General features: G+C 40.9%; 1 protein-coding gene across 2 annotated transcripts in view; it reads right to left on the bottom strand.

Annotated features, from left to right (window-relative positions):
- elp5 (elongator acetyltransferase complex subunit 5) overlaps positions 1-25,893 on the bottom strand; it is a 27,641-nt gene continuing 1,748 nt past the window's right edge. The window contains exons 3-8 of one of the 2 annotated variants that reach the window (XM_062066185.1): positions 24,843-24,923; positions 19,832-20,046; positions 956-1,125; positions 799-882; positions 626-726; positions 1-559 (exon numbers count right to left, since the gene is read on the bottom strand). In XM_062066185.1, the coding sequence (XP_061922169.1) occupies positions 451-559; positions 626-726; positions 799-882; positions 956-1,125; positions 19,832-20,046; positions 24,843-24,923 (760 nt within the window). In that variant the 3' untranslated portion in view covers positions 1-450. The remainder of the gene's footprint in view (positions 560-625; positions 727-798; positions 883-955; positions 1,126-19,831; positions 20,047-24,842; positions 24,924-25,893) is intronic. The other variant, XM_062066186.1, reaches the window with a different exon arrangement.

Below are 25,893 nucleotides of genomic sequence, written 5' to 3' on the forward strand. Positions count from 1 at the left end.
TCTAATGGACAAATATTATTTATTTGATCATTTTTATGACAAGCACCTCGATCCACTGACCGCACGTACTTGCTCCACAATATAAAACTTAAGTTCATCCGCCTCTGTTTCTTCTTCGTCTGGGTTTCTTATCAGTCAACTTTCCAGCCACTCGCAGGAGGATGGCCCCCTAAACATGCAAGACTGGGATTCCACTCAACGATGAGGAATGATGAAAGAAGGTAATAGTAGCAAAAAATACCAATACACGGGCAGATGTATGGATAATTGTACTAAGGTTAAATACCTGGACAGTTTGGTATATACACATTTTGTCAAACTCCTATTAAAACCAGGTCACTTAGGCGCTCACCCGAGAATGCCACTCAATGCACAGCAAACCAGTCCCTTGTTTTTCCCCGGAAGGTAGGGCGGACATTTTGCGTCATCATGTCTTTGAAGAAAAGATTATCACACGTCAAGATCATCATCCGGATCTTCCTGGTCATAGTCATCATTAGCGTCAGGCTCGTAGGTGATTCTTCCTCTTCCAGCGCCCGTGTTTAGCAGTGCTGCTTTCCTGTGACAGAGAAAATCACAGCCAGTCAGTCAGTCCGATGTTCGATAGTGACTTTGACCTGTTTACTTCTGGTGACTGAAGACAAACGGAAGCGGTAGCTTCTCCTTAGCATCGCGCTCAGCGTCAGACAGCCTGAGGTTGAATGTCAGATTGGCAGTCGGGTCAGTCTATGGGATACATTTATAGTCGTCTCATCAGTCTGGGCATGTTTTTTGAAAAAAATATATGAATAATTGTACCTCCTGATCCTGCACCTGCACCGCATTGCTCGGTTTGCTCTGTCTGATGACTGTAAGATCCTCCTTTATGGTAAAAATCTCCTCCTAAAAAAGAACACTTTTATTACCAAAGATATTGTCAAGAACAGAAACACTCACTATTCGTATTGTTACGCACGTCCTGCAAAACCTTCCCTGATTTCAAGCGCTTTGTTATCTTCGCCTCATTCCCGTTAGGGCCAGCGGCCACGGTGATGACAGATGTCGCCAAGTGACACAAACTTGCCGCTGTTCCCAACTGGTGCAAGTCAGAATGGAGGAGGGCAACAATGTTTCGTAAGGCTCCTCCTAGTAGAGAACAACTTTATTTGAAAAAGTAATAGCAATAATTTAGTAATAGTTTGATATTCGCTCCAGCGGGGCCTCTAAAGTGTCATTCAGGATTTTGGCAAATCATAAAGGAAACCTAAAACAGTAGAAAAAAAACTATTTAACTGCCGTCACTTCAGCTCAAGAAGTATCCACGGATGTGCTTTTTTTATGATTTTTTTGTGATGCCACCGCAGAGGGGTGGACAAAGTTTTCAGGGCACCAAGCCTGGCATTGTAAACTCTGGTCAAATCAGAAAGGATTAACAAGCATTTTCCATACATTCATTTGTTTGGAGCAGGCTGCACAAATAAATCTGCCGCGGTGCTGTTATTACCCGATCCATTTGCAACAGGCATGAGCAAACATGACCTCCTGCCATGCTCCTGTAGCTTCACAACTTTGCTGAAAATGGAACAAAAACAACAAGGTAACTAACTGCCTTCAAAGTGTTTGAATGAGCGAACATCATTTTCTAACAATGGAGCATTTCTGATATTACCGTGAAATGCAATGTGATCAATTATATGTCACTGGAGTTAAAGCTCAGAGTAACAGGGTAGTTTTAGATCTAAATAATAAAGGGTAGTTGTCGACTATTTGAGTTTATCAGGTATTTTTGTAAACTGGTTGTTTAAAAAAAAAAAGAAAAGTAAAATGTCTATATTTTGGGAAAAACTGCTGTAGTGTTAGGAAATTGATGACTTTCAGCGCACACCATTTTGAGCTGTTTCAATCATTACCGTTTATCGTGACCTTTCCAGTTCACACATTTGTTTCTTATTTTACTCACTTTTGTCCCACACGTCATTCTTCTTTCCTACATTTGCTGTTGTATTGCTAATTACATCATCCCACCACTGCCACAAGTACAAACCCCGTTTCCATATGAGTTGGGAAATTATGTTAGATGTAAATATAAACTGAATACAATGATTTGCAAATCCTTTTCAACCCATATTCAATTGAATGCACTACAAAGAAATGATATTTGATGTTCAAACTCATAAACTTTATTTTTTTTTTGCAAATAATTAACTTACAATTTCATGGCTGCAACACGTGCCAAAGTAGTTGGGAAAGGGCATGTTCACCACTGTGTTACATGGCCTTTCCTTTTAAAAACACTCAGTAAATGTTTGGGAACTGAAGAGACACATTTTTTAAGCTTCTCAGGTGGAATTCTTTCCCATTCTTGCTTGATGTACAGCTTAAGTTGTTGCAAAGCTGAAACTTAAAGGAATTGACGGAAGGGCACCACCAGGAGTGGAGCCTGCGGCTTAATTTGACTCAACACGGGGAACCTTACCTGGCCCGTACACGGAAAGGATTGACAGATTGATGGCTTGTCTCCGTTGTGGTATTTTAGGCTTCATAATGCACCACACATTTTTAATGGGAGACAGGTCTGGACTACAAGCAGGCCAGTCTAGTACCCGCACTCTTTTACTATGAAGCCATGTTGATGTAACACGTGTTTTGGCATTGTCTTGCTGAAATAAGCATGGTAACGTTGCTTGGATGGCAACATATGTTGCTCCAAAACCTGTATGTACCTTTCAGCATTAATGGCGCCTTCACAGATGTGTAAGTTACCCATGTCTTGGGCACTAATACACCCCCATACCATCAAAGATGCTGGCTTTTCAACTTTGCGCCTATAACAATCCGGATGGTTCTTTTCCTCTTTGGTCCGGAGGACACAACGTCCACAGTTTCCAAAAACAATTTGAAATGTGGACTCGTCAGACCACAGAACACTTTTCCACTTTGTATCAGTCCATCTTAGATGAGCTAAGGCCCAGCGAAGCCGACAGCGTTTCTGGGTGTTGTTGATAAACGGTTTTCGCCTTGCATAGGAGAGTTTTAACTTGCACTTACAGATGTAGCGACCAACTGTAGTTACTGACAGTGGGTTTCTGAAGTGTTCCTGAGCCCATGTGGTGATATCCTTTACACACTGATGTCGCTTGTTGATGCAGTACAGCCTGAGGGATCGAAGGTCACGGGCTTAGCTGCTTACGTGCAGGGATTTCTCCAAATTCTCTGAACCCTTTGATGATATTAGGGACTGTAGATGGTGAAATCCCTAAATTCCTTGCAATAGCTGGTTGAGAAAGGTTTTTCTTAAACTGTTCTACAATTTGCTCACGCATTTGTTGACAAAGTGGTGACCCTCGCCCCATCCTTGTTTGTGAATGACTGAGCATTTCATGAAATCTACTTTTATACCCAATCATGGCACCCACCTGTTCCCAATTTGCCTGTTCACCTGTGGGATGTTCCAAATAAGTGTTTGCTGAGCATTCCTCAACTTTATCAGTATGTATTGCCACCTTTTCCAACTTCTTTGTCACGTGTTGCTGGCATCAAATTCTAAAGTTAATGATTATTTGCACAAAAAAAAAGTTTATCAGTTTGAACATCAAATATGTTGTCTTTGTAGCATATTCAACTGAATATGGGTTGAAAATGATTTGCAAATCATCGTATTCCGTTTATATTTACATCTAACAATTTCCCAACTCATATGGAAACAGGGTTTGTAGATCGTAGTCCTGTGGGAAACACCATTACCTGTACATGTTTTGCTTTTTTTTTGGCTTTTTTGTGACGCTACCACACAGGGGTAAACACATTTTTCGTTAAAAATACGTCTGATGCATGTTGTCATGCGAGATGACTAACTCGTTAGTGCTTTTTCTTTGATGTTACTATTGGGGTTGTAAAAGATAAACCAATACAACTAGACATCTGCTTTGACAAGTGAGCCATTCGATTGTGTCGGTAGCAGCCCCCTTAATCGATAAGAATCAGATGTTTATCCCTTGAGAAATTGAGTGTAGGAACATCGCGCGCAATTAGAAATCAGTTGATGTTTTTTCTCTTTAAACACAAATATTAAAGGCCTACAGAAACCCACTACTACCGACCACGCAGTCTGATAGTTTATATATCAATGATGAAATCTTAACATTGCAACACATGCCAATACGGCCGGGTTAACTTATAAAGTGCAATTTTAAATTTCCTGCGACACTTCCGGTTGAAAACGTCTAGATATGATGACGTATGCACGTGACGTCACGGAGAGAACGGAAGTATTCGGACCCCATTGGATCCAATACAAAAAAGCTCTGTTTTCATCCCAAAATTCCACAGTATTCTGGACATCTGTGTTGGTGAATCTTTTGCAATTTGTTTAATGAACAATGGAGACTGCAAAGAAGAAAGCTGTAGGTGGGATCGGTGTATTAGCGGCGGACTACAGCAACACAACCGGGAGGACTTTGAGATAGATAGCAGACGCGCTAGCCGCCGACCTCATCGGTGATCGGGTGAAGTCCTTTGTCGCTCCGTCGATCGCTGGAACGCAGGTGAGCACGGGTGTTGATGAGCAGATGAGGGCTGGCTGGCGTAGGTGGAGAGCTAATGTTTTTAGCATAGCTCTGTCGAGGTCCCGTAGCTAAGTTAGATTCAATGGTGTCGTTAGCAACAGCATTGCTAGGCTTCGCCAGGTTGGACAGCATTAACCGTGTGGTTACAGGTCCAGAGTTTGGTAGTATTGTTGATCTTCTGTCCATCCTTCCAGTCAGGGGCTTATTTCTTTTGTTTCTATCTGCATTTGAGCCCAATGCTGTCACGTTAGCTCCGTCGCTAAAGTGTTTCGTCGATGTATTGTCGTGGAGATATAAGTCCCTGTGAATGTCCATTTCGCGTTCTCGACTCTCATTTTCAAGAGGATATAGTATCCGAGGTGGTTTAAAATACAAATCCGTGATCCACAATAGAAAAAGGAGAAAGTGTGGAATCCAATGAGCCCTTGTACCTTACGGTCAGAGCGAAAAAAATATACGTCCTGCACTGCACGCTAGTCCTTCACTCTCACGTTCCTCATCCACGAATCTTTCATTCTCGCTCAAATTAATGGGGTAATCGTCGCTTTCTCGGTCCGAATCTCTCTCGCTGCATTGTAAACAATGGGAAAATGTGAGCAGCCCTTCCTCCTGTGACGTCACGCTACTTCCGGTATAGGCAAGGCTTTTCTTTATCAGCGACCAAAAATTGCGAACTTTATTGTCGATGTTCTCTACTAAATCCTTTCAGCAAAAATATGGCAATATTGCGAAATGATCAAGTATGACACATAGAATGGATCTGCTATCCCCATTTAAATAAAAAAAATTCATTTCAGTAGGCCTTTAAGGCGCATGCTCCGTTAGCTTACGCGACTGAAGACAAGAATGGATGTAAATACATGCTGTGCCAGACTAGCATTCAGTTGAGTTTATCTTGAAAACAAGAGCCAAGGCTGATGGCAAAATATTCACACAATTGCTCTGCTGGCGTACATGATTGAAGACCAGAATGGATGTAGAAAGCAACAGCCATGCCATTTTTAAAGAAATGCAGAGCAGCTGAACAAGATATTTACTTTTTCTTGAAGGACAAGACTTCTGTTCTTTTTTAGTTAGGGTTATAGTGTCAGTGTATTTCCAACAAGCATACAATTACAATATGATACATCACAAGTTTCCAGTTTGTCACTACAAATCATAGCAATTTGTAAAACATTTTTGTACTCTCTCTGTAACACAACAGTGAATAGATAAATATCAAATCATTTGATCATTTTTGTATCAGCCCATTAAACAAAAATATGTATTTTTGGTCGATGTCTAAAAATAAATATTTTTGACATTTGATTCTGTTTGTCTTTTTACTTTATCTTTACCTTACAGCATCTTTGGGGATATATGTTGTATTCTATAAATGTGAAAATACTGTAAGCATGTCACTTGTATGTGTTTTTCTACCATTCATTTCAAGATGAATGTGCCTATAGGTTTTCTCATCCATCTAGGTTATTGTTGTTGATCACTTGTCATCAGTTCATGGTCCTAGACTTAGCTGGGACAGATCTCGTCTAGAGTGCTTGGTGCCAAGGTCCTAACTACTCCTCTTCTAACAGGAGGAATAGTGTATTCACAGGGAGGAATGCTTTTCTTCTTTCATGGTGTAAAAACAGAATGTGTCCATCAACAAATGTTTATCGTTTGTACACTGGAACAAATCTTATCAGATTGTTTGGATCGTATGTTCACCCATGTATTTGGAAGCGTATCAAATTGTCCATGACAAAGAGGTATACAACCCTAGTTACTACCAGGGCTGTAACGAGGATTTGACAAATACGAGGTCAAAATTCTGCAACTTCTACCTTCACCCTGTTCTCCATTTACTGCTTGTTCGGACTCTCCACATTCTATCGCGCTCTCTCCTCCTGCCAATTGTGTTCAGTCCAATTAAATACAACTCCTTCATATCAACATGCATTTAAATATGAATGACAATGTAATCAACAAAGCACAGCAGTACAAAAGTAAAAGTCAAATTGAGGATGTACAATGCTATTAGTATTATTGTACTGTGGTATTATGTTGTCAAATTTAGGCTACATAAGTTCCATTAGGATTACTAAAGTAAACCTCTGCGTTCATTCTTTTGAGCAGATAACAATTTTATTTCTCTAACATCATCAGTGTGTATATATGGTACTACAGTGTGTATAACTTGTAACAAACGCACCCAAGTTCCCCGGGTGTCTTTGCCACTACGCAATTAAGGAGTCACGGGTGGGACCTGATATTCAGCTGGGAATGATTAATATATTAAATAAACACAAGACATGTATAACTATTAGCCACAAAACGATCAGGCTTATATTTAATATGCCACAAATTAATCCCGCATAGCAAACAACTCCCCCCTCCCGTCCATATAACCCGCCAATATAAATCAAACACCTACACAACACACTAAATCCCACAGCCCAAAGTTCATACAACACATATATTTCCCCAAAGTCCCAAAAGTTACGTACGTGACATGCACGTAGCGTGACATGCACGTACGGGCAAGCGATGAATGTTTGAAAGCCGCAGCAGTGTACTCACGGTACCGAGACTGCGCATCCAACTCAAAGTCCTCCTGGAAAGAGTCCCTGTTCTCCCGGTTCTCCACAGGCCAATGGAAAGCACACCAAAAAAGTCAAAAGGCAGATTATTCCAAGAAGTGGCTCCGTGGCAAAAAACACTGCGTCTGACAGGTGCTCCAGGTGGTTAGTGACGTCACTTTCCGCTTCCGCCCGGTCTGATAGAACCGGATGCCTTTTATATCCCCACATATTATTTACGTACATATTTAATATTAACAAGATTATTAAATACGCCTGTAACAGTTTATAATAAGTAAATGGATGACAATAAGTATATATATATATTTATTTTCCCAGCTGAGCACAAGTTAACTGTGACTGGCAATTTATTATATATATATATATATATATATATCGATGGACCCCTATGGCCATTACATTCCCCCCCCCCCCAGCCAGCGGCTTATGGGGACCATAATAGGGTTTCATGTTTACCACATTAATAGTATCCACCTTACACTTATCAGTCAACCAACGAATACTGTAATTTACAGGACCCAACTTCTTCTCTACCCGCACAGGACCTAACCATCTGGGTGCTAGTTTGGCAGAGAATTTACTTGAAGCTTTGGAAAGTGGGTGCGCCCTAATCCAGACCAGATCCCCAACTACAAAGTGTACATCTTTGTGTCGTGCATTATAATATCTGGCTTGTCGAGCTTTGGACGCGCCTACATGTCTCTCCACTTCCTCCTTTAGGTGTGTGTGTGTAAGTATGGTGTGATATGCAGATGTGTGTGGTGGTGGAGCTTTGTGCACCAGTCGTTCCAGGGGTCCCATCAGATTCCGCCCGAGAGTCAACCTGGCAGGGGTTGAACCAGTCGTCTCATGGACAGCGGTGTTAAGGGCAAACCGGAATTCAGGCAGCCACTTATCCCAGTCTTGATGATGGTTCCCTACGAAGGCGGCAATCATAGTCTTGAGGGTGCGATTGACTCGTTCTGTCATGTTGGTTTGGGGGTGGTAAGCTGTGGTTAGTTTATGGGTTACCCCCCAGGATTCGCACAGACGGGACATCAGTTGGCTTGTGAACTGTGGCCCTCGGTCAGACACAAGATATGTGGGAACTCCCCAGCGAGTGAAAATGTCATTTTTGAGAATTTGGCAGACCTTGGGAGTTTTGGCGTCTTTCAGGGCAAAAAGCTCTACCCACTTGGAGTAGTAGTCCACCACCACCATCAGCACAGAGTTCCGGTCCTTACTGAGGGGAAAAGGTCCCATGAAGTCCACCCCCAGCATCTCTCCTGGGGCGTTGACAGTAGAGGACTGGAGTTGTCCAGCTGGCTTGTCGTTGGGGTTTTTGTATTGTTGACAAGTCCTGCATGCTTGGACGTGACTCCAGACGTCTTTCCTTACTGTCGGCCACCAAGCTACTTCCAGAATCTTCAAGAGCGTCTTCATTCTCCCCAGATGTCCTCCGAATGGACTGTCATGAAAGTAGGCCAGGAACTGCGGCACCAGAGACAATGGCACTACCAGCTGATAATTGAAGCCGCCATACTTAGATGGTACTCCCCGGTACCACACCCCTTGCTGAAGTTGATAGTGGATCCGGCCAGGTGTAGGTTGGTCAACAGAAGGTCCACATTCCAGACATGTTGTATCAGTTTTTTGAGCCTCAGAAAGATCTTGCAGTGTGCTGGGGAGATCTGACCAGTAGGTTTTCGGAACAACAAGGCAAATCTTCCCTTCTGGTGATTGGGGTGCCCGTGACAATGCATCCGGTACCACATTGCAGCAGCCCTTCTTGTAATGGACTCTGAATGTGAATCCCTGTAGTCTCAGCGTCCATCGTGTAAGTCGGGACGAAGTCTTAGGGCAGTTGAATGCCCAGGCAAGAGCACTGTGGTCCGTGAAGACATCAAAAGTTGTTCCCTCGAGGAAATGTCTCCACTTCTCAACTGCCCACACCACAGCCAAGCACTCTTTTTCGGCAGTGGAGTAGCGGACTTCAGCTCCTTGGAGCGCTCTGGAGGCAAAGGCAATTGGCCGTTCTTCACCTTCAAGGCGTTGCATCAGGACCGCGCCGAGGCCCAAGTCACTGGCATCACAGTGAACCTGCAAACTGATTTGTGGATGGGGCTGAGCAAGCACTGGTGGAGACTGTAAAAGGGATTTGAGGTGGTCAAAGGCCTCCTGGCAGGTAGGACTCCACTCCCAAGGAACATCCTTCTTCTTTAGTTGGTTTAGAGGAGACGAAATGTCGGCCAGCCTGGGGATGAACTTGTGGTACCAGCCGACCATGCCAAGAAACCTCTGAAGACTCTTCAGGTCTGTGGGAGGGGGGTATGCAGTTATTGCTGATATTTTTTCCGGATCTACTTCCACTCCTTTGCCTGATATTAGGTGTCCAAGGAAGGTGAGCTGATCTTGAAGCAGGTGGCATTTCTTGATGTTGAGTGTAAGGTTTGCTTGTTGTAATTTTGCAAACACCGCTTCAAGGTCAAGCAGGTGTTGTTCTTCTGTTTGTGAAAACACAATGATGTCATCAATGTACACGAAACAGATCCTTCCCCTAAGCTCACCCAGAACTGTCTCCATTAAACGCTGGAAGGTCGCCCCAGCATTGCGCAGTCCAAATGGCATGACTTTAAATTGATATAGGCCCAGATGTGTGATCATGGCAGTCTTTGGCTTGCTATCCTCATCCATGGCAACCTGCCAGTAGCCACACTGCAGGTCAAGGGAGCTGAAATATTTTGCACCTTGCAATGACTCCAGGATCTCATGTATGAGGGGCATGGGGTAGGCGTCATGCTGGGTTTTGGCGTTCAAGCCCCTGTAGTCCACACAGAATCGGGGTGTTCCGTCCTTCCTGGGTGTCAGAACAACAGGAGAGGCCCACGGAGATGTTGATGGCTCTATCACTCCAGTGCTGATCATTTTTTTGATTTGTTCCTCGATTATTTCTTGTTTTTGACTGGACACTCTGTAAGCCCGCTTCCTCACAGGCATCTCATCCATGGTGGTGATTTGATGTTTAATTACCCTGGTGGCCCCAGTAGTCTCAGTCCACACAGTTGGCCACTTCTGCAGCAGTGGTCGCACCACCTCAGGTTGGGATTCGAGGAGGGGGATGGCAGACTGATTAACTTGGGGTTCTTCATTTATGGCCATGTAAAAATTAATGGAGGAACCAGGGTGAGTCCAGCGAAGCATTTCTCTGCCTTTGGGGAGAAATTTGAATTCTCTCCCTCCGGGCATGACATACCTCCTGAGATGAGGTTTGAGTACCATTTGTGATGTGGTCATGAAGTCGAGACCTAACAACAAGGGCATACATAAGTGGCCATCAGCCATCACATGAATCTGTAGGGTGCTATGACAGTCATGCAGATTGAGGAGCAGGGTGGCTTTTCCAACTGCTTGGTTTATTTGTCCATTTGCCATGACAAACTTTGGAATGCCGCTTGGCTCCAGAACCTCGCCGCACTTCCTCACAGCCTTCCACAGCGTATGACTCATTAGTGAGTACGTGCATCCGGAGTCCAGGACTCCATCTCCTTTAGAGCCGCGCATGCTAATAGGGACCACCAGGAGGGATTGTTCGCCCATAGCAGCGGCAAGGTCGGCCCCACTTCGACTCGGCCCATGCTCCATCTTCTTGCCAGATCTTTTTGGAGGGTTGCTTTGTTGGACACGACTCCAATAGTCTTTACTATTTGTCCAATCTCGTTCAATCAGGGAGCCCACCTTGACCAGCTGTTCTACCGTTGTCACAATTCCACGTAGACTACTGGCCAACCTGGGATTGCAGGCACCGAGTATGCGGCGCACGATCTCGGCTTCCTCCATGTCATGTCTCCACTTCAGGCAGAGGGCACGATAATCATATGCGAAATCTCGCAAGCACTGATTAGGAGTTTGAAGAATGGAGTGGAGCTGCATCTCAATCTCGGATTGGTAGTCAGTTGGCAAAAAGGCTTCCAGGAAAGACTGCTTAAATGTAGACCAGCTGGTTATGGTACTGCGGGCTGCCGACCACCAACTCCTGGCAGGACCTTTTAAGACAGCATTGAGTGTTCCCACCAGCTCAGCATCGCTCAGAGGGCGGAGTGCTAAAAAGTTTTCACACTGTTCGATGAAATCGGTGACATCGGCCGAGCCTCTGGACTCTCCAAACTGAGGAAACTCCATCCTGATGGGTGGTCTGACTGTGGCAGCAGGTGTAATGGCGGTGACAGCAGGTGGTCTGGCAGTGACAGCAGGTGCAGTGGTGGTGACAGCAGGTGCAATGGTGACAGCAGGTGGTCTGGCTGTGACAGCAGGTGCAATGGTGACAGCAGGTGGTCTGGCGGTGACAGCAGGTGTAATAGGGAAGGTGATGTCTCGGACAGGCGGGTGGTGGTGGACTGGTATGGCGGCTGCAGGAGTGGAGAAGCTAGCTGGTCGCCAAAACCTTCGGGTTTTAACAAGGGTATTTTTCAATTCCTCTCCCCACCTTTCATCTCTTCGACGCAGACATGCTGCGACAGCTTGGTCGAAGTTCTGCACCTTCGTGTCCACATACGCTTTCATCTCTGCCGCCATGGCCTCCATCGCTGCCCTAAGTCCATCCTCCCGGTTAAGGGTGCTGTCGACCGCTTCTGAGAGTCGGTTCTCCAGAATGTCCACTCGTTGTTGCAGCGTTAGAAGTTGCTCCAGGACAGCTTCTGGTTCCACCCCATCCTCTTCCTCTGCTGCCGCCTCCTGTCTGGACTGTTCTAAATACATAGAGTCCAGCAAGTTAGTCAGCTCAGCAACACCATTTGGATTGGGCCTACTGGTGACATGGCGGAAAGGGTCAAGGGGCGGAGTTGAGTCCTGGGCTGCATCAGCAAAGTCCTGTCTGTCATCTTCCTCCATTAGGGAGTGGCTGCTGGTTGACATTGCTCCAATTAAACTAATTATGTGTAAGTATTTATTAATTGTCGTATATGTAAGTGTCTATGTGTGTAAATGTATAAAAATAGTATGTCTTTATGCACCAGAAAATGGATGTATATTTGTATCAAAATGTAGAAAAAATGGTGACACAATAGGAGTGTGTGTCACACTGATGACTATTTAAGGGTAAAAATGAACCCAATATGAATTTATATTTTAACAAGACAAATAATGTTTATATACTACTTATTCCCCTTAAAGTGCTTTGCAAAAAACAACGAAAATATGAGCCGCTGATATCAATGATACACTAAGCCCCGCTCCCCCGTACGGGCCACCACTCTGTAACAAACGCACCCAAGTTCCCCGGGTGTCTTTGCCACTACGCAATTAAGGAGTCACGGGTGGGACCTGATATTCAGCTGGGAATGATTAATATATTAAATAAACACAAGACATGTATAACTATTAGCCACAAAACGATCAGGCTTATATTTAATATGCCACAAATTAATCCCGCATAGCAAACAACTCCCCCCTCCCGTCCATATAACCCGCCAATATAAATCAAACACCTACACAACACACTAAATCCCACAGCCCAAAGTTCATACAACACATATATTTCCCCAAAGTCCCAAAAGTTACGTACGTGACATGCACGTAGCGTGACATGCACGTACGGGCAAGCGATGAATGTTTGAAAGCCGCAGCAGTGTACTCACGGTACCGAGACTGCGCATCCAACTCAAAGTCCTCCTGGAAAGAGTCCCTGTTCTCCCGGTTCTCCACAGGCCAATGGAAAGCACACCAAAAAAGTCAAAAGGCAGATTATTCCAAGAAGTGGCTCCGTGGCAAAAAACACTGCGTCTGACAGGTGCTCCAGGTGGTTAGTGACGTCACTTTCCGCTTCCGCCCGGTCTGATAGAACCGGATGCCTTTTATATCCCCACATATTATTTACGTACATATTTAATATTAACAAGATTATTAAATACGCCTGTAACAGTTTATAATAAGTAAATGGATGACAATACGTATATATATATATTTATTTTCCCAGCTGAGCACAAGTTAACTGTGACTGGCAATTTATTATATATATATATATATATATATATCGATGGACCCCTATGGCCATTACAAACTGGTACTACGGTGTGCAAAGACTATAAAATGGGACCCATTACCTCCCTGCTTGGCACTCAGCATCAAGGGTTTGATTTGGGGGTTAAATCACCAAAAATGATTCCCGAGCGCGGCACCGCTGCTGCCCACTGCTTCCCTCAACTCCCAGGGGGTGATCAAGGGGATGGGTCAAATGCAGAGGACAAATTTCACCACACCTAGTGTGTGTGACAATCATTGGTACTTTAACTTTAACTTTAACTATATGTGGTACTACAGTGTGTATATATGGTACTACAGTGTGTATAAATGGTACTAGTGTGTATGTATGGTACTACAGTGTGTGTATGTATGGTACTACAGTGTGTGTATGGTACTAGAGTATGTATGTATAGTACTACAGTGTGTGTATATATAGTACTACAGTGTGTATATTAGGGGTGTAACGGCACACAAAAATTTAGGTTCGGTACGTACCTCGGTTTAGAGGTCACGGTTTGGTTCATTTTCGGTACAGTAAGAAAACAACAAAATGTAAATTTTTTGGTTATTTATTTACTAAATTTGTAAACAATGGCTTTATCCTTTTAACATTGGGAACACTATAATAATTCTGCCCACGTTAATAAACATTAAACTGCCTCAAGTTGTTGCTCAGATTAAATAAAATGACAAAACTTTTCTTCTACATCTAAAAGTGCAACATCAAACAGTTTCAAGTCAACTCATCATGCTTAATTTTTTACAGCATTTGGGAAGCCTGTAGTTGATTTTTATTATGTAAAAGTTATATTTTTATCAACATGTGATAGCAGGGACCCTGCCATTCAAAACTAGGCTGCTGCATTTCTAATGATTAATGTAACTATAGCTGAAAAAATTGTATAATAGCAATAGGAGAGACTATTCATCCCTGAACACCATGGAGTTCATGTAGGCTTAATGATGCAGTGACATTATACGTAATGTCAACTGTCAGAGACAGAAACTCTTAATTTAACATAATGTCCTTTTTTGCTGCTTCAATCAACACAGAAAAAGATAAAGTGAAATAACGGACAGACAGGGCTTTGCTGTCCGTAACACACACACACACACACACACACACACACACACACACACACACACACACACACACACACACACACACACACACACACACACACACACACACACACACACACACACACACACACACACACACACACACACACACACACACACACACACAAACACAAACACAAACACAAACACAAACAAAATGAGCTAACGTTACACTAAAAGCGAATTAGCCTTCACCTCAAGCCAGGACTACAAGCGAGCTGAACTGCCTTTTATATTTCTAGAAGGTCAACGGGCTCATAGTGATGTTACTAGTAGTTGACTGGGAGGTGTTTATTATCATTTGGGGAGAGTCCGCAGGCTGATGCTTACCTGCTAAACGCTAAGCACTGACTACATGCGCTCTGAATACGCACTGCTGATTGGCTGTTACCGCTCTGAATACACACTGCTGATTGGCTGTTACTGCTCTGTTTGTAACCAATCAGATGGTTGTGTGGTGGGACAATGCTGGGTGCTGTGTAGAGGACTGACAGAGACAGAGGCAGAAGGAAGCGGAGGCGGCTACTTAATATGTTCGTGTTGAAACTCGTTCGGTACACCTCCGAACCGAACCGAAACCCCCGTGCCGAAAGGGTTCAATACAAATACACGTACCGTTACACCCCTAGTGTATATATATAGTACTACAGTGTGTATATATATGGTACTACAGTGTGTATGTATGGTACTACAGTGTGTATATACGGTACTACAATGTGTGTGTATGTATGGTACTAGTGTGTATGTATGGTACTAGTGTGTATACCTGGTACTACAGTGTGTATATATGGTACTAGTGTGTATGTATGGTACTACAGTGTGTATGTATAGTACTACTGTATGAATAAATGGTACTACAGTGTGTATATTAATGGTACTAGTGTGTATAAATTGTACAACAGTGTGTATATATGGTACTACAGTGTGTATGTATGGTACTACAGTGTGTATATACTGTATATATGGTACTACAGTGTGTATATATACAGTATATGGGACTAGTGTGTATAAATGGTACTACAGTGTGTATGTATGGTACTACAGTGTGTAATATATATATATATATATATATATATATATATATATATATATATATATATATATATATATATATATATATATATATATATATATATATATATATATAGTACTACAGTGTGTATATATGGTACTACAGTGTGTATAAAGGGTACTACAGTGTATGTACAGTATGGTACTACCATAGACATCTTATAAGTAGACGCAGCATCGACCGCTACTGCCTACTGGCGCTGACGAGACGCGGGGCCGCCATCTTGGAGTGGTGATTTGCTCCACTCAGTGCAATTCATTTGGCAGGAGCAATGACCTGTCAGCGCATTTAATTCATCTTACCTCATTGAATACCACTGATTTTCATGCGTTTTTTGTCATACGCGTAGCTATGATAAAGGACATGTATTGGCGTGTTTTATTATTCATAGTTTGCTTAACAGTAATAGAATATTCTTATATGCTATAAGTGACCAGACGTCCGAGCTCAAAACTGGGAATATAATCCCAGAGAAGGGGGAAAAAAACGGTCAGCTATTTTTAAATTCAAGAAACAATATGATTAGGTTATATATACATGCGTGTATCCTTCATAAAAATTGGGTTGGAAAGCTAGACTAAATTTAGACTTGTATAATACTGTATAGCCACTGTCCATCTGATTGTCTTGTTAGCTAACATATATTACCCCCCCCCCCCCCCTACACAATCTGGACTGTGGTCCTAACTTTTACCCCTGTTGGCTTTTACAATCTTTATCTTCATCATTTATTTCAACTTTATGTTATTCAAGTATGACATTTTAAAATTTAATTAATTTCATTGACAAGCAATTCTATTATGGTCATACTCTTGTTTGCTAGCGGCTACGATTTCCGTACTATTGAAGATCTTTGCTCCTTCTCAGCTCTGTGGTAATATTCTTTTCACAAAATACAACCAATAGTATGTTAATGTTAAATCTTACTTCTGAAAAGTAATCCCCGATTCCTATTTTCAACAGTCTGCTCATTTGAGCGGGAAAACACTGAACATCTTCGTTTTCTACCTGTCCACTCTCAGTTGAGGCTGCTCGCCGTCTCCTCATCACCACTTCAAGATGGCGGCCGAATTTCTCACGTCACAGCGGCCAATGCTGCGTCTACTTATAAGATGTCTATGGGTACTACAGTGTGTATGTATAGTACTACAATGTGTATATATATGGTACTACAGTGTGTGTATATATATATATATGGTACTAGTGTGTATAAATGGTACTACAGTGTGTATGTATGGTACTACAGTGTGTATAAATCATACTACAGTGTGTATAAATCATACTACAGTGTGTATATATATATATATATGGTACTAGTGTGTATAAATGGTACTACAGTGTGTATAAATGGTACTACAGTGTGTAGTTACGGTCATGGTTACCCAAACAGATTACCAACTGTTAAATCATCACGCAAGATGTCAGTTCAAGTAGTGTGGGATTAGGGATGTAACGGTAAACAATAGAAATGGAAACCGCTGTAATATTCCAGACAGTTAGTAATACCCCTTACATTTTTAATTACTGAAAATATGTCATTTACGAATGCATTTTAGGCAACACTGCTTACTTCCTGGAAACTGAGTCGCAGAAGTGCGGGTGCATGAGAACGAGCGCCTTTTGGCTTTATAAAACATGGCGGCAACTACACGTACCTTGCTCCGAAGATTTCCCCTTTGAGTAAACGTAGCTAATCGCTTCGTTTTATTTCATTTCACTCGCTTCCACTTCTGTGGTGTTTCGATGCAGGTTGGGGGCGGGGGCGGAAGCTAAGTGACACGAGAGTATACACCAGCGCACTGCTGTTATTAGATGGTAGGGATGAGCGATATACCGGTACTATAGTTAATACTAGAGATGTCCGATAATTGCTTTTTTGCCGATATCTGATATTCCGATATTGTCCAACTCTTAATTGCCGATACCGATATCAACCAATACCAATATATACAGTTGTGAAATTAACACATTATTATGCCTAATTTTGTTGTGATGCCCCGCTGGATGCATTAAACAATGTAACAAGGTTTTCCAAAATAAGAGAACAACTTCAACTCAAGTTATGGAAAAAAGTGCCAACATGGCACTGCCATATTTATTATTGAAGTCACAAAGTGCATTATTTTTTTTAACATGCCTCAAAACAGCAGCTTGGAATTTGGGACATGCTCTCCCTGAGAGAGCATGAGGAGGTTGAGGTGGGCGGGGTTGAGGTGGGGGGCGGGGTTTGGTGGTAGCGGGGGGTGTATATTGTAGCATCCCGGAAGAGTTAGTGCTGCAAGGGGTTCTGGGTATTTGTTCTGTTGTGTTTATGTTGTGTTACGGTGCGGATGTTCTCCCGAAATGAGTTTGTCATTCTTGTTTGGTGTGAGTTCACAGTGTGGTGCATATTTGTAACAGTGTTAAAGTTGTTTATACGGCTACCCTCAGTGTGACCCGTATGGCTGTTGATCAAGTATGCCTTGCATTCACTTGTGAGTGTGAAAAGCCGTAGATATTATGTGAATGGGCCGGCACACCAATGCAGTGCCTTCAAGGTTTATTGGCGATCTGTACTTTTTCCTACGTCCGTGTACACAGCGGCGTTTTAAAAAGTCATGAATTTTATTTTTTGAAACCGATACCGATAATTTCCGATATTACATTTTAAAGCATTTATCGGCCGATAATATCAGCAGTCCGATATTATCGGACATCCCTAGTTAATACCGGTATATTTTAAAAAGGAGGTACAAATTTGAGACAATACCGCCATGGAGGTATTTTTTGATGTGCCTTTGTTACGGCCGTTTGATCTTCTCTGCGCCGAACTTGTGAAGCACAGGACATTTCTATTTGGCTCATCCAATGGTGTTTACGGAGGCTTCTCTGATGACGCACTGTGACGCGCATCAAACTTTTTTTGAAAAATATGGCGGCACGGTGCAGACTTCTCGACTCCGGTGTTATGCAATGCTTTGGATAGCGACTGCTTTTGGCGATTGGTGAGTGAATACAGCTTTATTTACACATGCTAGGGCTGTACGGCGGGAGCCATTCAGTCACATTTGCGACTAAAAATAGGTTGTGCTAGTACTGGGGAAAAAAGCATCACACGTGCGAATGCAGACTTTATCCTTTAATTATCGTATTGCTCCTGAAATAAATCCATCCAAATTTGATCAAACTAGAGTAAAATGTTTGAAATAAACTTAAACCATGACGGTTAGCAAAATGGACAACTGATTGACGTGGAGGTGTCACTGATCACCGCAGCGCCATGCACAGAAGAGAGCGGGGCAGTATCTGTAGCAGGGCTGTGTGTGAGCTCCAAGTCTTGCAACATGCAAGAAAGCAAGGTCTTGGTTGGAGAAACTGGTCAGGAAAAGATACGATTTTTTCCACCACCTTAACACTTGACAAAAACTGCCCTACGCACTAGTAACTACGAGGGTCGGGGGTAACATTGGTCAACAAATCAGTGATTGAAGTGACAAACTTGCCATCCAAATAATACTGCGTTTGTTGACGAGAATATACAGCCATGGAAGCACATTCAATCTATTAAGCAGACGTAACACAAACTAGTGAAAGATTCAAATGAGCTGCTGTCAAGAGTTAACAAACTGCTGCTGCTAGCCTGCAAAGCTAACAAAACAGCTCAAGCTATGCCTTAGACTCACACCGAGCATTGGACTGGTTAACGTCACACATCACTAGGCAACAGGCACCGCCTTTTAAAAGGCACACACTCACAGAAACTTAACTGCATTATATCAGGTATTTGAAGTTTTTTTTCTTATAAGTAACAAATGAATTACTTTACATAGAAATTAATTACATTTATTAAATAGTAATTTAGTTAGTAATTCAATGACTTTTTTGTAATGTAACAAGTAACTATAAACAATGACTTTTTAAAAGTAATTTTCAGAAGGCAGCCTGTCACACAGCATCATGAAGCATTTGGCAGATTGGTGTTCGTAGCTAACATCTTTGTGTGTACGTCCTATAATAATGTTTACCTATAAAAACACCATTGTTAATTTAATGTTGTCGCTGACCTTTAAACATGTCGTCTTAAACCAGGGCACTTTATTTCACATTTTGTTCTTTTGTGTTTTTGTTAGCTGAAGAATTGAGCATAGGTAAATGTTTTTAAAGAAAATTGGAGATTATATTTGACTCTTCTCATATTATTTCCAAGGCTTTTTCTTCTTTCTTATCTCAAAACACCTCTTCAGTTGGGATCCTATTATACAAAAACCTGCTTTTCTTACTTGTTGGTTCCCGATTAGTGATCTAATAGTTAAGACTGTCAAAATAGCCGTTAGTTGTAGCCCTGAACTCAGCAAGTCGCTTTCATTTCATTCATTGTCTTTTTTTGGTAATGCATCCTAGGTTTTAACGCATTACGTCCCGAGACAACAGTAAACCTATGAACCTGTTTGCCTATTCTTTGGCTTTAAACAACAACAACGCCACTTCCAAATGTTTCTGTTAAACACAAATCTATATTAGTCGCTGTTGTGAAATACCTCTTTTAAGCTGCTGGAGGGTCTGGCAGACAGCAGGTGTGCTATGGTGTCTCAGAATCCATGAAAGCGAGTCGATGACGAGTATAGCTGGTCTGAGTTGTGATGACTGCTTGACACGACACGTTACTTCCTCCGAACAGAAGCGATCGACCGTAAAAGCGGTGCCGCCCCCGGTCCAGCCAAGGGGGTCGCTGTGACCATCATGAAAGTGGACCCTAAAACGGCAGACAAGAAGTAGAAATTATCATCAGTTATTCTTCAGGATAATGTTAAATGTGTAGAACATACAACTAAAAAAGTGTATATCAATCAATATATTTATTTTATGAGACAAAGTTTGTCTATGACGAGAAAATTTTTACAGGAATAGAGTAATAATAATAATTAGGGATGGGAAGATTAACCATTTTGCATTGAACAGCTGACATGCAAGATTCGACCAAGATCCGGACCATAAGGGCACACCGGATTATAAGGCGCACTGCCGATGAATGGTTTATTTTTATTTTTTTATAAATGTAAAACACTTCCTGGTGGTCTACATAACATGTAATGGTGGTTCTTTGGTCAAAATTTTGCAAAGATTATGTTTTACAGATCATCTTCAAGCCACATTCTGACAGTCGCTTCCAAATGCGCCGTTTTGTGGGCGGTCTTATTTACGTGGGTCACATTCGGCAGCGTCTTCTCCCCGTCATCTTTGTTGTAGCGGTGTAGTGTGCAAGGACAGGAGTGGAAGAAGTGTCAAAAGATGGAGCTAACTGTTTTAATGACATTCAGACTTTACTTAAATCAATAACGGAGCAGCATCTCCTCATCCGGAAACAACAACACCGGAAATGTGTCCCGTGAAAAACCGTCCAACCGGAACTCTCTAATACCGTAACTAAAGTTCTTTGGGTGAATAATGTAAACTCACTACGCAGGTATGTTTTAGGGCTTTCATGGCAAGTTTACTGTCAGATATAAGTAAGAACTTTATACTACTTTATATTACAAATGGCAACAGCGGAGGATGAATGTCCCATAACAAGAAGAGAGAAAAAGAAGAAGCTTATCGACTACGGCGTCGGCACGGACTGCAATTTTTCAGGATTTATGCAGATCCCAAATACAGATCAGCAGGTACCAGAAGGTAAGAAAAGTTGCTTTTGCATAATATTGCGAAACAAAACGCCAGATAATATGTTTTAACTTATACACAGAATTATATTATATACAGAATTATTCCGTACATTAGGCGCACCCGGGTTATAAGGCGCACGGTCGAGTTTTGAAGAAAAAAAATATTTGTGCGCCTTATAGTCCGGAAAATAAGGTATATTAACCAAAAATACAAATACACAACTAACCTTATAACTAATTCAAAACGATGACATGTAATCAACGTTGACAAGGCAGATTTGAATTGTGATGCATCATGAACAAGATGTGAATCGTATCTAATCAAAGTGCCAATTGATGAAGTGGTATCTTTAATATGTATCTGAACGTTGCTTTAGAGTTGCAACTAACAAATATTTTGAGAGTCGACAAGTCATCGACTTAATTCATCAGCGAATCGGATTACAAAGCGTACACATATTTAGTGGCTCTAATTTAGCTCTCAACTTTTAAATTCAGCTTGAGATATCTTTAGGCATGTGCTTACTAACAACCATGAAGACTAATTCATAAATATTTATTTATACTGTAACTATGCTGTTTACATTTTTTTTTATAATTATTGAACTTTTTTCCATTTAAAAATGTAAGGACAGGAAACGTGCTAAAAATAAATAATCTATGATTTCTTCATGTTAAAAAAAATAATAGCAGCAATACAAACAACAACCAAACACCAAAACTAACTTTCTAACAAGCATTGTGTGATGAAGCTGCATATTATTGATTAACTCTTGGCATTTTTAGGATTCTAATCGACTCAATGTATAGAAATTGTATCACTGATTAATTCTTAACATTTTAGCTATCTAATAGATTGTATGTTTAACCTTTTATGACATCAGCGCCTAATGTGTGTGTGAGATTGACGTTGGTTATTGTGCCTTTCTTCATTGCACTGCAAATTGACGCTGTTTACACCTCAACTTCATGACAAACAATTACTTGAATTTATTTATACAAAGTTTAGTTGGCAGACTTTGGCTAAAATTAGTTATTTTTCACACACTTCTTTCACTAGCTTGCAAGATAACAAGCTAACTATTTTACCGAGTTGAGATCACGTCCTCCTGAGGTCCGACGTTACCCCACTTTAAATTCTCCCGAATCACAGATGTAGTGTCATAAAAACAAGACCTGCTTTGCAAAATGTGCAAGGCATTCAAGTCTTTAACAAGAATAGGAGGAACTGTTCTCACACTTCACATGTTTTCAACTGCAATTGGGTTGAGAGTGGCGGCACTGATTTGCGTCTCTCTGGAAAAACACAAGTGATGATGTCTCGACTATTGTCGACAGATGAATTTGTTGGCGGCAAATGTTATTGTCCATATTTGTCATCGATGAATCGTTGCGCCCCAATGTTGCTTGTGTATCAAGATGTACAGTGGTACCTCAATTAACCTCAACCTACAAGTACATCTCTCTGCCTTTTGCTATGCTTTAAGATGCGAGCATTAATTTGAGTCACGAAAATGTTGCGTGATCCCTACTGTTTACTACTGCAGTATCTTGTAACAAACATTTCCACCATTTTTGATTGAGGTAATATATGCTGACAACTGTCATTTTGTTCATATCTATAATTGTGTTTACTAGAGGTGTAACAGTACAGGTAACCCACGCTACAGTCCGTACCTGGTTTTAGGACCATGGTTTTGCTTCTCAAAGTTATTTTATTTGTCATCAAAAAGTGCATTCTGGAGTAAACAAAGTATCAGTGGTGTACTGAATACTATAAGACTTTTGTTTCATTTACCAAACAACACTTTCAAATGGTACATTTTTATTTGTATTCTTTAATGACTTGTACACGTCAGTGCTTCTGGTATCGATGTATATCAGCTAGAATGTTGTGTTGCGGTGAAAGTCAAGTAAAAATTATATGGCTGGTGGCAATCATTGGTGTCCATATTCCATACAGTATTAGCAAAACAAAACCAAACAAACCCGACAAAACAAGGCGGCCGGGACAGGGATGAAAGTTTCGTCAGCATGGGGGCGTGGTAAGGAGGGCTTCATTTGCCTCCTACAACTCCGCCTCTCAAAATTAACCCTTTTTTGGAGGCAGCCAAAAAAAAGAATTTCAGCATTCAGACAAGTTAGATTGTGGCTAAATTCTTCAAATTTGTCATAATCAGAGGCAACTTTTGGCATACAGAAAAACTGCAAAAATTAGTAAAAATTTAACTATTTAAAAAGAAGAAGTTAGAGCTAAATAAAACATTCAGAAATCTGAAAGTATTACGGTTGGACAGACAGTACCTGTGGGATAGTAATGCATATTATTTTTCAATAATTATGTAATTTATAGAAAATGGTTTTATCCTTACATAAGCATGTGAAATGTAATCATTATTCAACTTACTGTGTTATCATAATAAATCTATCCAGGCTGAATTGAAAAAATCTCTCAGCTTGTAGGACATTCATGTCATTTATTTTTAATTATTTCAATAATGTTCAAGTTATGACATCAGATTAACTGACAGATACATAAATAAAAAGTTAAAACATATAGTACCATAGGTTACCAACATAGATGTCTTCAAAACTATGATTTTTTTAAATTAAAATAATGTTGCAATATTTTAACATGCCACTCTATGGAAATAACATTATTGTTGGAATATCAAAATGTAAAAAAAAAAAAAAAAAAAAATGTACCTATGATTTTATAATAGTATTATGTTAGTTACAAAATAAGGGAGAGGAAATTATGCATTCACTACATTAATTCAGTTTTAGCGCATATTTTCCTACTTACCAGCAAGAACACTGAGGAGACGTTTCAGTGATGAAAGCGGCAACTCCTTTCTTACATCGCAACATTACTGCAGCATAAAGTGCAGTTTGCGTCATTTTCCCCTTTTCTTGAGCGGCTATTTATTCATGGATAGGCTTTGGAATATTCTTCACGGAATACCTCTAATTTTCTTTTTGGTTTAAGACTCGTTTGCAATTTTTCTCCAGCTGATTCCAAGACTGTCCATCCGGTTGAGAACCATGGCAATTTGGTGTTTAGCGTTTGGCGGTGGAGCTATAAATAGCCTCTCGCGCAGCATACGGATTCGCTCGACAGGAAGTTATCAGAGTAGTGCTGATTGTAATTGCTTCTTTCGCGATTTCACCAATAAACATTTTTTAAAGGATTTTTAAGTTAATAATTTTTAATGGAAAACCGTAGTTTTTACCACAGCAACCGCGAACCGGAATGGATTATCAAAAACCGCACTCATTACGGGAAAACCGTAGTTGTTGGCAGGTATGAGACAGCAATGTGTACATGCAAGTGAGGTATGATCTTTGTAACTGGGATACACATTAAGGAGTGTTTTAGTTGCTGGCGATCAGTGGAATTTTTTTAGCATTTCACGGCACCAGCTTCTTTTGTAGCTGGTGATTAACGAAGCTACCTGCCTGAAAAACGAGCAGTATCACAAGTCCGCAAGATTATCGAATTGCAGTTATCAATATTGTTTTTATAAAAATGTTGATTTCAAACGGTAATATACCGGTAACCATTACATCCCTAGTTTGTGCGCTCTTTTTAAGTCTAAACTACACAAAGTTGATACTAATTGACCAGTATGTTCTCTTTATTTCTAAATGCAAATCGATAGAGCACCAAATCGTTAAGCAGAATAGAAAATGGAATCGGAAAAATCTTAACTACCGATATATTCCCAGCCTGAGAGAATAATGTCAATGTTACAGTGAATTATATAATTTTAGAAAAATACAATCCTAATATTTTTTAAAAATATATATGCAAGTACAGTCATACTATTATTATATAAAAATCTTGACTTCACAGAAATAAAACAATTTGGTAATAAGGAAATACCTTTCAAAGGGTAAACCTTTCAAGCCTTCTTTCATTTCATCTTCACTACTCTCAAAGCTGAGGACATGGACTACTTCATCCCTAAAAAAATAAAAAAAAGCATTCAATTACATACATACCAACTGTATACATACATGAATAAATATAGACTGTCAATAAGTTGTATTCATAAGGCGTCACGTCCGGCTCATTGAATATGCGAGGCCCGAAGGGGTGGTCAAAGCGTTCTGGGTGGCATTTTGCCTTTCTCGAAGAAAATGCCCTATATCTGTTGGAACCGTTCAAATCGCAAAAAGAATAATAAAAGTTTCTTCAGAGTTCCTCAAAAAGTAATCAAGAAGGGCAAAAGAGTGCAAGATTTTATTTACAAAGTAAAGACGGGGAAACACATGAGTTTGCAGTGACTTCTTCGTTAAAGGTTTGTTTGATATACTTTTAACGTTTAGTATTTCTCATTTAGGTATTGTTGTGATATTTTTGTATTTCATATTGTTACAGAGTTCCTAAAACACATTTTTGCTACGAGTGTTTTGTAAACCACAAACTCCGCGAGTCTCAATAAAAGAAAGCAATTGTGAGCAAAAACCTAAAGGAGTTAAGGTTTTACCAAAGCCAGCAATCATTAAGGAAACTTTTAGCACATACACAACTTTAAGATCTATAGTTACATTTTGATAAAAACAGGGAAAATCATGCGTACTCATAACGACGCATGCAACAACAACAACAAGGCTCATGGCCGAAACTTAGTTACAGTGAACTGTGGTCACTTCTCCGCCTTAGCTTTACGAGTGGTTAACATAAAGGGAAAATGGAAAACAGTGAACCAAGGTTATCGAGTGCTACTCGCAGTTTATTTACACTCGGCATCGCAAGTTGAATCATAAAAGTAAAACCTTACCTGAGCAAAAATTATGCATGATTCATCCGGGAGAATCTTGATACCGATTTCCAAGTTTTCATCTATTTTGCTGTGTTGAATGACATCTGTAGCACCAGATAGTTCGACACGTCTGGGAACGCGTTCGACAGATAATCCTTGATATCAGTC

The sequence above is a fragment of the Entelurus aequoreus genome, linkage group LG12 (genome assembly GCF_033978785.1).
Source record: "Entelurus aequoreus isolate RoL-2023_Sb linkage group LG12, RoL_Eaeq_v1.1, whole genome shotgun sequence".
In the NCBI taxonomy this organism is placed as follows: Eukaryota; Metazoa; Chordata; class Actinopteri; order Syngnathiformes; family Syngnathidae; genus Entelurus; species Entelurus aequoreus.